The 18,558-nt window shown below is 43.3% G+C and overlaps 1 protein-coding gene across 4 annotated transcripts in view; it reads left to right on the top strand.

Moving 5' to 3' along the window:
* Positions 1–18,558, top strand: part of slc8a3 (solute carrier family 8 member 3) — a 175,023-nt gene that overhangs the window by 113,451 nt on the left and 43,014 nt on the right. For 3 of the 4 annotated variants that reach the window (XM_035994866.1, XM_031309836.2, XM_031309837.2), the window contains exon 3: positions 6,829–6,935. The exons of the other annotated variant lie outside the window; for it this stretch is intronic. In XM_035994866.1, the coding sequence (XP_035850759.1) occupies positions 6,829–6,935 (107 nt within the window). The remainder of the gene's footprint in view (positions 1–6,828; positions 6,936–18,558) is intronic. 4 annotated transcript variants of the gene reach the window in all.

The following is an 18,558-nucleotide window of genomic DNA, read 5'->3' on the forward strand; positions in this document are numbered from 1 at the left end:
AACAGATTAGAGAACACTGTTTGTAGTTCATCCACAGTTCCATGATCTGGCTGTCTTTACCCCAGAGTCGTCATGTGTTCTGCACGGCCCCTGAAAGTGTCTCTCTGATAGAAACAATATCACAGCAGCTCAGGCACAAAGGTAAAAAAAAGAACATACCAAGACAGTGTAAAGCATGCACACATACATTATACTTGTGTATGTGTGCGTGTATGCGTGTGTGCGTGTAAATGAGCATGCCGTCCGCCGTGTCCTGTCACACCCTCTGTCTTTTCTATCAACACACCACCGTGAGACCATTCATGTAACTCCCCCATCCACTACACCGGCAGCAGGACAGTCCCTGTAAACACTGCACTGTGATTTGTGTCTGTGTGCACAGCAGGTGTTTGATTGTATCCATATCACTCCACACACACAAAACACACACACACACACACACACACACACACACACACACACACACACACACACACACACTCCTGCTTCGTTCAGAGTGGCTTTTTGCAGCTTCCACAGTGGCTGATGCCAAAGTTTGGGATAGATGGATGAATTATTGAGGTAAAGTGTTCCCCAGTATGTCTAGTTTTCAGTATTTTCATTCTTAACACACGTCCTCCAAAGTACAGAAAATCAAACATTGCAGTGTCAAATAGAAACAATCTATGACTGCAATCTGTCACAATCTGTTGAAATGACAGAAATACTTTCCACAGCACAGCTCTGTTAGCTTGCTGTATATCATGAGGACTAATTACAGGTCCTGTAGCTCACTCTGGGTGTAAAATCTAGGTGACAGGTTAATTTATGTTGTCAAGCTCCAGAGAAATATCACACAAATGTGCAATATGTTGTTCCACTGTGCAGCTGCTCAAATGTCTCCATGATGCTAACATAACATGCCTGTTGATTATTACGTGATTGTTTTTTATTGACTTCCATAAGTCCCATGTCAGATTAGGGCCACACAACCAAACTGCGGCACAGATTCAGATCAAATTAGACTTTAATGGTGTCAAAAGTGTTGCTTTTTCTCTAAGATATTGTTACTTTATTAAGTTAGTGTAACGTTGGATTAACAACCAGGCAAAGCAGGCAGCTGCCTCGTTGTCCCAGAACTCTGGGGACTCCAACGCTCTGTGTGTCAACTGGTTGGTGCTAATTGAATTAAGTTTATTGGCAGTAAAGCACAATATCGGTTGACATGATGAAGGCTGTAAGGTAGGTGCTGCTTTATAACTCAATCTTGGGGCCTTGTTGCTCGAATCAATATTTCCATATTAACAATGGGCAAAATGATGATGTGTAATGTGAAAGGGACCACTTGTAGTGACAAACCTACAGATTATTATAATTATCAACAGACTGCAGTTCTCCTCAGCTCTACGTAGCTTTTTAGCATCTTTCAGCTCATTGTTTTGGTTTTTACGGCTCACAACTTTACTGTTTTGGTTCACTCTCTTACTCCCATCAGGATCGTTGCCATTTGCAGGAGGCAGCTGCTTTTAGCAAAAAGCTTTGATAAACCCTCCATTCGTTCCCTGCCTAGCAACAAACAGCAAACCGACAAAGTTAGCAACTAGCTAGGTGAACATAGTGGAGCAGTTAGCAGCTACAGAGACAGATATTTCCCTCAGGAGTTAGTGGAGACCATAAACAGAGCTAAAAAGAGAATGAATGTTGCACAAACACAACTCCAAATGAATGTTACTCTGTATCTGCTGCATGTGTAAAGAAACAACTGCTTGCTAAAATGTTCGCCATATAAACGTAAGGTTATAATATGTTTATGTTGTGTGTACAGCAGTGTTGTAGTACTCGTGATCGGTCTTGGTCTTAAGATCGGTCTCAAGACCACTTTTTGAAGGTCTCGGAATCGACCGCAATTTTACTCGGTCTCAGATTTGGAGGACTCTGGATTTTTAAGACCGGTCAAGACCACAACTGCAGGGATATTACTAAATTACCTCTGCATTGTCTAATTGTATGTGTTAACATCATTACTGTGATTGGATGTGAAACGTCCTGCATCAAATGCAACCAATACCTTGACTCATTTCTAATTTGAAATGTGTTACTGTTAACCCCCTCTCCCCGCCCCCTTATCACCGAGAAAGTGAATCTCGGAGACAGAAGTAGCAGCTCTGGCTGTCTGGCACTGGTCTGGTCTTGGTCTTGACTCGGTCTGGCCCTGACTTGGTCTTGGTCTTGGCTCGGTCTGGCCCTGCCTTGGTCTTGGTCTTGGCTCGGTCTCAACCCCTCAAAGTCTTGTTCTTGTCTCTGTCTCAATACACTCTGGTCTTGGTGATGACTTGGTCTTGGTTTAAGTGGTCTTGACTACAACAGTGGTGTACAGTTTGTTGTGCTGCCCCATATTGGCCAAAAAAATCAATTATTGCAAAGAGTTTAAGTTAGTTTAAAGAGGGTATGTGATAAAAATATAGTTTTAAAGAGCCCCTTCTATACTCCTTTTCAGTGTCATATTTGTACTCTTGGGGTCTACTATAAAAAGGTTACATGCTTTGATGTTCATAAAACATATTTTTCATACTGGCCATTTCTGCAGCGCCTCTGCCTGAAACACTCTCTGAGCTTTTGGCCCGCCTTCCTAAAAAAGCCCAGTCTGCTCTGATTGGTCAGCTGCCCCACTCTGTTGTGATTGGTCAGCTGCCCCACTCTGTTGTGATTGGTCAACCAAATTCAAACAAGCCAGTGGTCGGGCTGTGCTTGCTCAAGCAGCACCTGTGGGCAGCACAAATGGAAAACTGGGCTGGCATTTTGAGGAATTATTTATTTATTTATTTTTGGGGCATTTCTGCCTTTATTGGATAGGAAAGCTGAGATATGAAAGGGGAGAGAGAGGGGGGAAGACATGCAGGAAAACCATCACAGGTCGGACTTGAACCCTGGACCTTCTGCGTCGAGGAATAAACCTCTGCATATGTGCGCCCGCTCTACCAACTGAGCTAACCGGCCACCTTGAGGAATTTTAAACAGGAATGTGGGTGAGGCATTTCAGGCAGTTGAGAAAAAGCGCTGTCTTGGGGAGAGAAAGCTCCATTTGGAGTGAAATGGGGTATTTTTGTACTTTACTCTATTACATAAACAAAAAAACTATACAACACACTAAAAGACAGGGAAAATCCCCAAAAAGCACAGTAGGGTCTCTTTAATACCATCAGTTTTATTGCTCATTTTTTTCCTTGGGGACACCTAGCAGGTTAATCGGCCATGTTGTTAAGTGCATGGCTGTGTTTTTGCACGTGTACATGGTGGTGCAGTAATCATGTGAGGCTACATTTGCGGTTTCTCCGTGCCTACATGGTTGTCAGGCGAGAGAGCAGTGTGTGTTTGCCAGATCCCACTTGTCCATTAGACTCCAGTGCTTCCTCTTCTGACTTCTGGGAGAAAAGCACTGCACTTTTCCAGGCGGTAGCACTGCAGACATCTCGTCCAGCAATCTGAGGAAAGCCCTGCCTGTGGGATATGAAGAGAAAGAAAGAGAGATGGATTGTTCTGGCGTCTGTAGTGTGCTAACAGGATCTTAGATAGTAGACTCCCCCCTCGGCAAGCAGGATTCACATCCGGAACTACATACACACCGGCCAGAGAAAGGGGATTTAGCCGTGCATTTGCAGCAGCAATAGAAATACATTTGAATTCCTCTAGAGGTGCTCGGATTAATAGTTTTATATACATGGTGTGTGCAGTGTGAGGGTGTATAAATATCTGTGTTCGCGTGGGTGTATGACAGACAATTTGTGCTTTTGAATGCGTGTGTGTGTGTGTGTGTGTGTGTGTGTGTGTGTGTGTGTGTCATTGCTGTGACTGACACAAGCCACGCTATATGTAACGGTGCTGGAAGTACATCAGTGGGATGTCAGGGAAACGAGCTGCTTTTTGACTCGATACACGAGCAGCTATCCATAATGAATGCTGCAGTTCCCCTTATCTTATTAGCTGAACTCCCGCTTTCCAAATACTCTGCTTTAAATAACATGCGTAAAAATTGCATTTTTGCTCGGATGAAGAGGGAAAGCGTCTTCCCATGAGATGTCAGACACATAATAAAGTATGTCATCCCTATTTCAGGGCTAGATGCGTCGCTGTCGACTGCTGTTGACTCGCCTGCTGCTTGCAGGGAATGGTTTCTGAGGCCTAGCAGAGCATTGTGGTGGAATTTCCAGCTTATTAACTCATGCTACGTAAAATGAGACAATGGTACCCCAGGTCTCATTCAGGCCAGTGTCCAACATAACCTCATAACCTTTCCAGGCAGAGGAATACGTCAACTCTGTTTCTCCATGGAAGACAGGAGACGTAACAGCTGTATGATAAGACAGTGCTGCCTTATCCTGCCAAGGCCACTGAGAAAACACATACAGTCCGTGTGGAGATATGTAGTGGAAATTCTAATACATAGGGTGAGATCTGAAATAAGCTTCAGTCAACGAAGTCTTTTAAGTCTTAATTCTTAGCGCAAAGAAGGTTCAGTTCATCAGGAGAGTCTGAGAGAATGAACAAAGAGTTTTGGGAGAGCAGCATCCTTCTCTAGTTTCTACAAGGCTATATGAGGGGGAAGCGAGGGGGGGAATGTCTGGGTGCTGAACCAGTTCTGACTATCAGGAAATAGCAACTTGTGGAATTCCAAGGTCAAGAAGCACGAACACATCATCTACTTTGAAACATTTGTGCTGAAGGCAGAAACTGTGAGAGATTCAAGCAATACAACTTAAAAACAGCAATTTTCTGTCACAGATATTTGGGCGCCCGCAATGTCTTTGTTTACATTGAAGTTTCAGCTAAACCTAACGCCTCCAGCATTTAAATACACCATCATGAAGACAGGAATTTCAGAGAGTTGGGACGGCAAAACACATCGTGGTTAAACTGTACTGCCTTGCCTAAATTCTTTCCTCAAATGAGTGTTCACTAAATGCTCCTGTGTGATTCATAAAGGTCTCCCGAATCTTCTTCACGTATGTGAAAAGAGTTGCTGCTCCTGAGTTTTTTCCTTAACAAGCTCAATGACTCGTCTCGAGCATTGCCGGTCTGTCGTTTGGGGAGCGTGCCTTATGTTCCCCCTATCCGTGCCTATGTAATACTTTTTTTTTTTCACTGAAAATTAGGCCCTATGTTCCCACATTTCTAAGATTTTTTTCAAAATTAGGCCCTATGTTCCAGCAGTTCCCACATTTCTAAGATTATTTTGCAAAATTAGGCCCTATGTTCCCATATTTCCTTTTTCATAAATTTGTATCAGATTGTATCCCCCTTTCTCCCAATTTGGTAGCCAATTACACCCAACCTATTATCCAGTAGCAATGGACTACAGATGGAATGTAGCTTTTAGCTAAATCTGGTAACTAACCCTAACCCTAACTCTAACTAACCCTAACCCTGGGAACATAGGGCCTAATTTTAAGAAAAATCTTAGAAATGTGGGAACATAGGGCTGTGAGACCATTGGGCTGTGGTTACATAGTGCTGTGGGACCATAGGGCTGTGGGACCATAGGGCTGTGGTAACATAGGGCTGTGGGACCATAGGACTGTGGGACCATTGGGCTGTGGTAACATAGGGCTGTGGGACCATAGGACTGTGGTAACATAGGGCTGTGGTAACATAGGGCTGTGGGACCATTGGGCTGTGGTAACATAGGGCTGTGGGACCATTGGGCTGTGGTAACATAGGGCTGTGGGACCATAGGGCTGTGGGACCATAGGGCTGTGGGACCATTGGGCTGTGGTAACATAGGGCTGTGGGACCATAGGGCTGTGGTAACATAGGGCTGTGGGACCATTGGGCTGTGGTAACATAGGGCTGTGGGACCATAGGGCTGTGGTAACATAGGGCTGACCCCATCGTTTGCACAAGTCCAATTGAATTCAACAAAGCTATACCTCGAAGAGTTCCCACTGTGATGTGGCGAGGCGCCGAGACCACTGGGTGCCTACTGACCACTTAACTGCCTGCCCTCGTCAATAACTCTTTAAAAAGATCAATTAGGGCGATCAGTGGCGAAAACGCCACCGGGGGGCTGAGGTGCCATATTGAGCTGTTTTTGTGAGATGATGTCACACGCAGCTCTCTTCCAGAGAGAGAGAGAGAGAGAGAGAGAGAGAGAGAGAGAGAGAGAGAGAGAGAGAGAGAGCCTCACCCCTCCAGACATTTGACTTCATTAAAGGGGTGTTCTCCCTCAAACCCGAGCAATACACTCAGCAATAAGCTGCTGCTTCTTCTTTATCTGCCTGGTGTGTGCCTGGAGAGGCGGAGGGAGAGAGTCCTCGCAGTGTCCAGCCAGCCGTCTCATTGAAAGTGTTCTGACTGAAACATTGAGCCATAAAAATCGATTTAGATAGCGACAGTTTCTTTCATTTAGCATTCGCTCACCTTTTTGCCCTTGTGAAATCCGTCCGTTTACACATTCTACAACCCGATTGATTACACGCTTCTGTTTTCACTTGGTTGTGTTCTTTTATCCTCTCTGCTGTGGAGTGTTTTTTTTCCGTCCTCAGTTCCACTTGTATGAGACGCCGTGATGAATGTGGTTGTCATGACACCCGTGGCAGTGGTGTGTGTGTGTGTTGAGTCGGGCCGGTGACAGACAGGACCAGTCCACAGCAAGCTGACCTTTCACCCCCTAACCTTTTTTTTTCTCCATGCTGATTATTAATCCCTCTTACAGGGCACTTCCTGTGTCCCTCCATCGCAAATTAACCTTTCTCTTCTTCTCTCCCCCCCCCCCCCTTTCTCTCTCTTCATTCTCTGTCTTTTTCCTGTCACACCCCTTCCTGTTCTCCTCCCCTGTTCTTCACCCTCTTGCAGCAAACTTGTTCACGTGAAAATTATTGACGACGAGGAGTATGAGAAAAACAAGAACTTCTTCCTGGAGCTGGCCGAGCCTCGCATGGTAGACATGAGTCTGCAGAAAGGTGCAGTACTGAATCTATTTCTTCCTCTCTTATCACTTTCTCTGTCTCTCGCTCTCACACGTTGTCAGTGTCTTTTTTCTCACTTAGTAGCCTCCGTCTCTCCCCAGGCCCCTTTGTCCACTTCCTTTACCTGAACTTTCACTCCGCTGTATGGGGCTGGGTACCAAACCTCCATACTTTTTAGGCACCCACCGAATTTCCTCCTTAGTATCGAGTTAGAATAATGCCTCGTCATTCAGTACTATTACTATTGGCTGTCTAACGTTACACGTCGTAGAGACACGCAACGAAAACTCTACGTAACACATGAAGAAAGGCCTCACGTAGTAGGAGCTGGAAAATAAATAAAAAGATTTGTGCCATAATGTATAATGGTATCGAAATGGTACCCACATCAAGATGTTGGGTCTGGGAACTCACCATTGGCAGGGCTCAATCCGAGGGGCGGGATAAACAGTTGTCTTTTAAATTCCCTCTGCACGCAATAGGATAGTGCTACAACCAACCAGAGCAACGAAGAAGCTAGCAAAGCTAGTTGATAGATTAAACTTTTTCCGTATCCAGTCGGCAAAACTCCGAACACATCTTCCTTTTTTAAGAATGACTTCAGTGCCGTTCTTTGTTTTTTTTTCAAAGAAAAGCTTAACTCTGAGTCTTCCAAAGCAGATTCCAAAGACCGCTGTTCGCCAGCAGCAGCAGCCATCTTCTTTGTTTTCAAGTAGCAGGGAAGCGTCGCAACTCTGCCGTCATTATGTTAAGCCCGCACACCGACTCTATACACGATGTGATTGGACCGGCTAGAGTTTGGCTTTTCCAGCTCGTAAGCCAACGGAGAGTTACTAGACTGATCCTGGCTGCAAATTAAATTTGCTTCCGGTAGGGTGTGTCTAGATTTCTAGGCTAATCGGTACCGGTATCGAAATGTTTTGGACAATACCCAGCCCTACTGCTGTATCTGCTCCATGGCACTGGTGCCTATCCACCGCCTGCCTCCCTCTCCGTTTACACTCTCTATCTCACAACCATGCTTTCATATTACACCTGAAACACAAACCACAAACGCTATAACCCGTCATAATGAATCTCCCGAGACGACGTCGTCATCTGCATAAAAAAGAGAACAGGGAGTCCAGGAGCTGCTATCATTTACCATCTCCACGGGGAAAGTTATTAATGTAAAGACACGTTTTACCTAAATGCAGACTCTTGTAGCTATTTTTAAGTATGTGCCTGCTTGGGTGAAAAACAAGCAAACGGCTCTTGGTGAAATGAGATTATTGATTTCTTTTTCGCTATAAGACTGTATAACTCGCAGGACTGTTTGAATTCAGTAGTTTCTAAGAAAGTCTTACTTTCCAAACGAGCCGTTGTTTGTTGTGACGGCATCTTGTGCGCAGCTCATATCGAGGTCATGTATTCTTTAGCAGTGGCCATGTTACTCACTGCAAGATTGTATTCCTCTGCACACCAAGCTTGGCTTTAGGCTTTTTTTTTTCAGCAGCAGCAGCAGCAAGGTGAATATAGAAATAAAAGTAGGACGTGGAAGAATTCAAATCAGAGTAAGTTTTCATCAAGAGTTTTGTTTGTTTTCTAGTTTCCAGCTTGTCGTCGTTAATGTCTGCTGAAAGAAGCCAACAGGCATTTTCTTGAGATTCACACACACCGTTATCTAACGCAGTGTTATCTAACCATGCTCAAGGCCAGGGGACGGCAGAGGCTCACAAGCTGGTGCGAAAGGGTGCAGAATCTCACACTTTGTGGTGCCTCCAAACACTACAGCTCGTTATGTTTACATTATTGGGTCTGGCAACGCTGTCTGAGTGGCGCCAGCCGGCTCCCTGTGTTCTCCGAGTAAGAGTCATGATGAGGAGCAGTTACAATGCACGGCTTTATGAGTGACGGCTACATCACTCCAAACACTCCTCCGCTGCCTTTGTTATGATTCTTCATTTTTTTTTTGTATTCCCTTTCTGTGTCGGTGCAGGTTTTACACACAAACACACACACACACACACACACACACACATGCTGTCTGTCATGCTGTCTGTCTTTTCTTTTTTATTCCCTTTCTGTGTTGGCGCAGGTTTTGCGCACAAACACACAAAAACGCTGATCAACACACAAACACACACACACACGCTGTCTGTCATGTAAAACGTATTCCACTCTTGTAGTTGATTAGAGGATTCGATTAGATAGATACTGCTATGTAACTGAAATTACTGAGTTATTTTGCTGACTTTTTGACTCTACTCCCTACTTGTGCTATTGCTCCACTGTGTCTTAGTATGTCACAGATAAACATTTCGGAAAAAGATGAAGTAAACACATTGCGCAAATCTTGTTTCATATTAGCCTCACATTGCCAGACCTATCTCCACAGCGCTGTGGTGTAAGGTCTGGCTAAACCACACATACATTTTGGGATAAGAGAAACAAACGCTCTGGGTTGTTTGCATTTCTTTAAACCAATCACAATTGTCTTGGACGGCGCTAAACTCTGGACGCAGCGACGGTGGCTCAGCAAAAGTCTCGGGAAGAAACGTGTTTTGGTGGAACATTTGCACCCTGCAAAAGAAAACACCACATACAATATTAAATCGTTAACTGTCTTTTGCTCTTTTCTCATTTGCTCTTCGCAGTGTATCGCCGGGTGTACTTCGTCCATAGCAATCCAACCAATTGGTCCCAAAATATCCCAGTTAGAGAGGAAATGCCGTAAACATATTCTTTATAAATCTTTACAATCATTCACAGAAAGAACCAAGTAGGCCTGTCTTAATGTACGATCCAAATTGTCTTCAAAATTTGCCATTTTCAGAGTGTAGCTTGCCAACTTGATGTTTGTTGTTTGCCGAAACGAGTGGAGTTTGAGAACGGCAACACACAGAGAGAGGAAGGTAAGGGACATCCGGCAAACATCCGATGGTGCCAGATGTGAGGCAATTATCCTGGAAATGTACTGTCGTTGATCCAGACTAGTCACAGATAAACACTTCAGAAGAAGATGAGGTAAACACATTGTTTCATATAATTGCCACTTGTGGCTGCAGGGGCTGCTGTCAAGCAAAAGTTGCACAGACTTAATGTGTTCTGAATTCTTAGAAGAGGAGATTTTCCTGCTTTTGTGAGAACATATATACAATGGTTACTGGTTGATTAGGCCTGCAGTCTCTCCCCAGTAACCCTGAAAATCTTCATAAGTAAATATACATTTTAGTCCAATGCTCACATCAAGTCTGCAGGTGCTAACAAAAAGAGAACCATACAGTGCAAACACACACGCCATTCTTCATTTCTCGCAGCCATTGAGGTCTCTGCAGCGGGATTGCTGAGTCCAGTGCACCGGACACGACTCAGGATTGTTACAGACAGAATAGGTGTAGAGGAATTGGAGGAAGAGAGAGGTATCTGCTCAGATGGGGGGAGAGATGAAGATAGGTAGCGACAGCTGGAGCTAAGGATGACACATGCCAATGGCCAGGTTTGGTCTGAAGAGATCAAAACAGCTGCTTTGTTTGGGTCATACACTGACAGAGGAAAGAGAGTCAAACCTGTGTGTGTGTGTGTGTGTGTGTGTGTGTGTGTGTGTGTGTGTGTGTGTGTGTGTGTGTGTGTGTGTGTGTGTGTGTTCTTGTTCAACTATATTTGTGGGGTCCAAAACCCGGGAATACAGTATACTTGTGGGGTCCAGACAGCTTTGTGGGGCCAAAATGCTGGACCCCACAACTTTAAAGGGCTGTTTGAGGGTTAAGACTTGGTTTTAGGATTAGGGTTAGAATTAGGTTATGGTTAGGGTTAGGGTAAGGGTTAAGGTTAGGCATTTAGTTGTGATGGTTAAGGTTAGGGTAAGGGGCTAGGGAATGCATTATGTCAATGACTGCGTGTGTGTGTGTGTGTGTGTGTGTGTGTGTGTGTGTGTGTGTGTGTGTGTGTATGTGTGTGTGTGTGTGTGTGTGTGTGTGTGTGCGTGTGTTCTTGTTTAACTATATTCGTGGGGTCCAAAAACCGGGAATACAGTATACTTGTAGGGTCCGGACAGCTTTGTGGGGCCAAAATGCTGGACCCCACAAGTTTAATGGGCTGTTTGAGGGTTAAGACTTGGTTTTAGGATTAGGGTTAGGATTAGGTTATGGTTAGGGTGAGGGTAAGGGTTAAGGTTAGGCATTTAGTTGTGATGGTTAAGGTTAGGGTAAGGGACCAGGGAATGCATTATGTCAATGACGGGTGCCCACAAAGATAGTGAAACGCAATGTGTGTGTGTGTGTGTGTGTGTGTGTGTGTGTGTGTGTGTGTGTGTGTGTTGTTTTACTTTACTCTGTCATCCTGGAGCGTTACACGGCGATACACCTTTTTTACCTGCTTCTTTGTTGACATATTTGTGTATATTTATCGCACAAACCGATTAAAATGTTACTCATTCCGATACTATAAAGATGACAACAGAACTGTGCTCCGCTAATGAAAGTGCAGCCAGGGTTGACAATGATTAATACAAGATATGTCTACTTACTGTTTTTTTCAATGCAGGAGCTAATGAATGTTTGATCAAGGGTAATAAATGTTTGATCTTTATATGATGAGGAGGTAATGAAAAAGCTTTTTCCGTATTATTTCCCATGCAGGATCATCTTTTATGAATGTGCTCGGCTGCTCGTGCTGATGAAATTGCTTTGATTTGAAATTAGAGAAAACTCAAGCCAGCGTTTAGCAGAGGGGTTACATATATTCTCCTGTTGCCACAGTAGGTGCTGCTGGTTCGCAGTGATGTGAATGATGTGATAATTTCTCACTTTTCATATATAATGTGGCGATTATATTGTTGTTCATAACCGCTGATGTGGGGCTGATTGGGTTTGTTTTTCTCCTTATTAAAGCCGGAGCGGAGGAGCAGAATTGATGAATATTCTATGAGAGTCTTTGTTTTGTCTGGCTTTTATTTTTTTTAATTTTTTTTCACATTCAACAACCTTGCTCCATTCTCCTACGCAGCCTTTCCATCAACAGTACTTTGCAACAAAAATAAACTCTTGTTTTTTACTTATTATTTCTCTATTAAAGGTGACCAAAATAGAAGCACAAAAATACTTCTCAGATCTCATTTGAATGCTCTGATGTTTTTTATGTATTACGAGCAGTTGCATCACTCATTGCAACTTTTCCAGATGAGTTCCATTTTGTGTCCTGCTGTCCTTTTCATTGTGAACAGCCTGATGCTTTGTTTAGTAAGATAAAAACAGATATTGATTTTGTAAATATGGATGATGTTCAAAGACTGAGTGGGCTGTTCACATGTGATGCATATAAATTAGCCAGTTATCTTGAGAAAGCCAGGGAGAAGAGTAAAAAAGCTCTTTACCGAGAGGATCTGTAGATATTTGTATGCACTGTTTTTTTCATTTTTGTTTTCTGTTATTTATGTATTTCTCCACATGAATTGTATATGCGAGACTGGAAGATGTCTGTTAAATAGTGGTGTCTTGTAATCCCATATGGGATGGGCCAAATGATTGGCATGACACGGAAATAAAATGAAACTAACTAACTAACATACAATAGGATGCTTAAGTAGAACCTGGCAGATGGGAGCCAGTCCTAAGCTGGCAGGTCTGACTTTGGACAGTGTGTGAGTAATGAAAGCAATCACACCGACAGTCCCCCTGACCTGTCAGTCTGGAGTTGTTTACTGCCAGCTCCAGCAATGCCCTTCTCTAACTTATACTGAAGTGGTCAATACCATTAGCACCTCTGGTGAGCTGGCCAGGCAAGCCACTCAACTACTACTACTCCGCTGCTGCTGCTGCTGCTGCTGCTGCTGCAGCACAACACTGCAGAGTCAGAATGAGAGTCACTTCCAAGTCTGTTCATGGCATTACAGGACTTTATTTTGGATAATCTGGGCCTAAAATAGGGCTGCTCGATTATGGAAAAATAATCCAACAATCCTCCAAACCCTACAATGATATGGGCGGTTTTGTTCCCTATCCTTTAACACACATGTCAAACTCAAGGCCTGCGGGCCAAATCCGGCCCCTTGCAGATTTAGATCCGGCCTGTGTATCAATTTTGGTTCACAACAGATTTCAGCCCACCTAGTTGTAAGTTAAACCAAAAACACGGGGAAGTGTATTTTAAACTACAATTCCCTGACATTGAGTATGTTTACATGCACACCAATATTCCACTATTATTCCGAATATGACAGTATTCCGAATTTAATACAGGTCATGTAAACTGCATATTCCGGTTTGATATTCCGAATATAGCATTTTCCAATTAAGACGTGGGATATTCTGGAATTATTCGGGTTTTAGAGGCATTGTTTGGACATGTTTACAGCGCATTCGGAATATGCGTCTCAATCTGGGTTTTTACCGCCATTTACGGCCTGTTACCTGTTTATGGCTTATGGTCAGCTCTATGCGTTGCTAGGGTTGCTGTACACAGACCAACCAGCCAACAGTTTGCAAGGCTGCAGACCCGATAAGAAGGAGAAACAGCTACTTTTAAACATTATCAAAGACTTGGATATCAAGGTTTTTGCTGACCTTTTCAAGAAAATGGTTGAGGGAATGAAAGAGGGACGCTGTGTTTGCATGCTCCAACACTTCCGTCGCCCTATTAGTGAAATATTCACTTTCATTAGCCATGTAAACAGCTTAGTTGGAATATCGTCTTTTTCGGAATAAGGGCAAAAACCGGAATATTATGTGTATGTAAACTTAGTCAATCAAAGCAGCAAGAAAAGCACAACAAACTCTGGAAAAAAAACCTGTCTGGCCCTCGATGTGATTCTCATTTTCCAGTGTAGTGAAAATGAGTTATTGACACCCCTGCTTTAGGGTGTTAATGTGACACTTCAGCAGTTCGTGGATCTCCGAAGTTCTCACCCTCATGTAAAACTCTCTAATGCGACCCACAGGAGCGTTTCATAAATTAGCGCCCCTAGCGGTGGCTGATATGCAACCTCATCAAAACCAGTGAACGTTGGTCGCGGTTTTGAGCGTAAAGGTCGCTATGTAAATTTTATTTATGCATATTATTCAGTATAGCAATAAGAAGACAGCCTGCAGTGGTCCTAATATGTAGCAATGTCTTACAGTTTTTACCAACTGCTTACACATGTTTTTCAAAACTATGTCTCGTTTTTTCAAAACTCTACACACAATTCCCAAAACTGCTCACAGAATGCTAAATGCCTCACATCTCCTTCAAAATGAAACGCTGCATTCAAAATGAAGCATTTGCATCAAATGGCAAACACTTTTTTCATAATAGTAAATTTTTGGATAAACCATGTACACACTGTTGTTCTAAATCTGGGGGGGTATTGTATGCACTTTGTGCAAAACCAAGTCTGATTGATTCATAATGCTGAAATAGTCATTAGATAGTTGCATGCCTGTTCTCATCATCTTTAGCTATAAAGTTTGATTTGCGCTCAAACTTTTTGTCACCAAAATCCCATTGAGGGGTCACCAAAACTCAAACACGCTACCTGTCAGGCCTTGTCGCAAATTTAGCAACCGCTCGTTTTCTTGTTGCTAGGCAGTTTGAACTCGAACAACGTAATCTTTGCCATTATAGATAGTTTGGACCAAGGGAAACAAAGTGTGGCTGGGCTTTGGCCGAATTCCAAACTAGGCCTACATCCTGACACTCTGTATCTATGACCTCTGACCTCTCTGTTAGGCAAAAGCAAACTGGCCACACTCAGAAATCAATCAATACCAAGTTATTCTACAGCTGCATGGGCAGTGTGCTCTACAGTGTAGTAGTGTCATTATAGTAGCATTACATAGCATTTTTCAATTGATAAAATGAGAAGTGAGAAATTACCATCACAAGTTCCCAAAACTCAAGGCGAAGTCATCACATTGCTTATATGGTCTCAACAAAAGTAAAAAACAACAAAAGAATTCACTGTAAAATAGTATAATATATATACTGTATATATAGTATAAGTTTGCATGTAAGCTAGCGTGGGTTTTCTCCCGTGGTTCTCTGGCTTCCTCCCACAGTCCAAAGACATGCAGGTTATTTTAATTGTTGACTCTAAAATGCCCGTAGGTGATTGTGAGCGTGAATGTCAGCTGGGATTGGCTCCTGCCCTCCACAACCCTGTAAAGGATAAGCGCTTACAGATAATGGATGGATGGATGGATATATAGTATAATAGTAAATCAGGACAAACAGCAAATCTTCACATTTGAAAAGCTGAACGTAGTGAATGTTTGGCAATAAGGCTTGAAAAAGGACTTGTGCGGAATTACCAGGGACTCATTTTTCTAGTTTGTTATGAGTAAGGGATATTAAGTAGAATAAGATGCAGTAAATAAATGATGAGAGTCTTCCTCCTGAGGCAGAAAATTGTCATGGCGAGGTCTGAAGTACACATTCACATTGTGCTGAAAAAAACGTTAAGAATAGACAGATTGAGAAAAAGGGGAAAGAGGGCAGAGCGAGCTGCTCTGAAGTGTCTAAAAAGGGGGGGGGGGGTGTTGGGTAGGCTCGGAAGTGTAGGACCTTCAAATGACACTGCAAAAAGTGTGTTCCAAAGCAGTGGTTGGCAGAGCCATCATTCATGTACGGCGGTGTGTTAACATCGTTGTGTGGGCTCGTGCGTGTGTTTCTTCCATGTGCGCATAAAACTGAATGAGGACACTAAAGTGAGTACTCTGGATGTATTATATTATCATGCGAGTGTATCTGCATGTGTCAGTGTGTTTGTGCATGCGTGCGTGGCTGTAGGAATAATGCCCCTCCCCTCCTGCCACTTTCTATTCAAATCATGCCTAGCGTGTGCAAATGTGCCACCCGTCAGCTTCCTCGCTCAGAGTGAGCTCTTGTGGCATCTAAGGGCACTTCACATGCTGCTGTTTGAGCTTGGCTTGGTCCTTCTCCCAGTCCTCTGCATCTAACACACACACACATACACACATACATTACCTCCAAATGAGCCGTGAGTCATACCGTTGAGGGATTCTAAACCAAAGCAACTCTGAACTCCAGGACAGATGAAGTTTGTTTGGACCAATTTGTGTGAGTGTAACATTCTCATGTAGAATAAGAATAGGTATATGGCTGGGTTTGGGGCATTGCAAATGAGAGTAGACCAAGATTACTTTGCAGTAAGATTTGTCTGGCATTGCCAGACCTTCCTCCACAGCGCTGCGGAGGAAGGTCTGGCTAGTCCACACAGCATTCCGGGATGGGAGAAAAACGTGCTCTGGCTTATTGGCATTTCTTTAAACCAATCACAATCGTCTTGGGCGGCGCTAAGCGCTGGACGGAGCAACGGTGCCACTGCAAAATAGCCTCGGGAAGGAACTTGTTTTGATGGAATGTGTACGTTCAACAGAAAACTCAGATTGGACAGATAGTCTAGCTAGCTGTCTGGATTTACCCTGCAGAGATCTGAGGAGCAGTTAACCATAGTCCTCAGAAATCCACCGGAGTTTAGAATGCCAACACAAAGAAAGAGGAAGGTGGCAGACATCTGGCCGAAAAGAGTGAAATCCAGCAGAATTTCAACAATCCCAGAAATGAAACTTCGTTGCTATAGACTACAGTAAGGTAGATTGCCCTTCATTCAGTCAGAGACACAACTGCAAACCTGAAATTTTAAAATACTGCGGCTTCAATGTATTTAAGTTAACAGTTTCTAGACTCATAGGTAGCAGCAAAAAACAAGTTTTAGCATTTATAAGTAGCAGCAGTAGAAGTAAAACTTGTACTAACAATGGTGTAATCTAACTCTGTTTCCCCGTTGACATCTGTTGCCCCCTACCTAAACCTGAACCAAGGGGGGCGCTACACATTTTAACAGGAGGAAAACACTATTCGATGGGGGAGCAGACTTCGTCACAACACCGGCACTGAATTAAATGTTGCTCTATCTATCTAGAAGATACAGCAGAGACTCTACTTCCTGGGGATCCTCAGGAGGAACCACCTTACCCAAAAACTGCTAGTTTCTTTCTACTGCTGCTCCATAGAGAGCATACTGACTTATTGTATCTGTGTGTGGTTTTTCGGCTGCACAGCAGCAAAGAGGAAAGTGCTCCAGAGGGTCGTCACCACCGCCCAGAAGATCATTGGCTGCCCTCTCCCCTTCCCTTTCCTGGATGATCTTTACAGTTCCTGTTGCCTCAAAAAAGCCTCACCCCAGACACTCTCTGTTTGAACTAATGCCCTCTGGCAAACAAACTAACTTACTAACTAACTTGGGCAGACGTTTCAGGACAATTAAAACACGGAAACAGTTTCTATCCAAAAGCCATAACTGCACTCAACGCTACTTGAGTTTTAAGAATGAATGGTGCAGGGAATGTCTTGTATGTGTGGTATGTCTGTGTTTTTGTGTCTTTACTTTCTTTCTTTTTTTTAAACTCTCTTTTATATATTTTTATAGTGACTTTTAGAGGCTCTTCTACATGTTTTCATTCACCATTTGCACTTTTGCTGATGTTTTGCACTGATAGGACTGCATCCAATTTCATTGTACATGTACAATGACAATAAGGACTATTCTAATCTTATCTATCTAAAGCAGCAGTAGTTGTAGTTCTAGTGCAGTAGGAGCAGAAGTAGTGGTGTTAGCAGCTATTCAGCCCCATAAAAATGATTCAAATGGAAAACATATTTCTCACAGCTCATAAACAGATGCAACAAGTCAAAACGTTAGGGAACCGCTGCATTTGAGGATGAATTTAGACGGTCTTCCATCACAGGCTCTGACATCCTGCTGCTGCTGCTGTCGAGATGAAATTACACCAACTTTCTAATGGTATGGCGGTATCTAGATGTCATTTTATGCAGCCTCTCTTCTTGTTTATATTATGTTGCATGAGCAGGACTAAGTGTGTGTAGAGGAGGAGCGCTTTACATGTAACACCACAGTATCGCAGCATCAAATATTGATTACATTTTAAAGAAGCATGCCTCTGAGCTTTGCTTTACAATCACAACCACATGAAACCTGAAGTAACCACTGGAGGTTTAATGTGAGCCTCCACACAACCTCCTCCTCCTCCGACTCATCAGCTTATGAATAATGTCTGCCTTCTCCACCGTGCTAGAACCAGGAGCATACCACGCCTGAACTTAGAGCTCATTACATTCCCTTTTGCCGGGTTCACGGGCTGCATAAATCTCTATGACTCTTTGTGTTGCTTTAAAAGTCAAGCTTATCATCCTTTTGTTAGCAGCCAACCCGAATTTGACCTCAAATGAATCTCTTCCTTTCAGCGTTGTCTCCGTGTCAAGGGAAAGTGTTATTTGCTTCCTGAGAACAGTGAAATGGAGAGCTAGAGGCGGTGTAGGATTAGCACCATGGGAAACGAAAGGCCCTATCCAACCACTGTAGTACTACTCCTGTGGTTGCAAATAAAACTTAAATACTTCATCTCAATACCTAAAATGTGCGATAATCTGTTAAAAAAATGAAATGGAAATTTGTGTCTGTTTTTTTTTTAAGATAATTTTTTGGGCTTTTCCGCCTTTATTCCATAGGACAGCTAGGTGAGAAAGGAGAGAGAGAGAGAGAGAGAGAGAGAGAGGGGGAAGACATGCAGAAAATTGTCACAGGTTGGATTCGAACCCTGGACCTCTGCGTCGAGGC

Source organism: Sander lucioperca, chromosome 18 (genome assembly GCF_008315115.2).
Source record: "Sander lucioperca isolate FBNREF2018 chromosome 18, SLUC_FBN_1.2, whole genome shotgun sequence".
Taxonomy (NCBI): Eukaryota; Metazoa; Chordata; class Actinopteri; order Perciformes; family Percidae; genus Sander; species Sander lucioperca.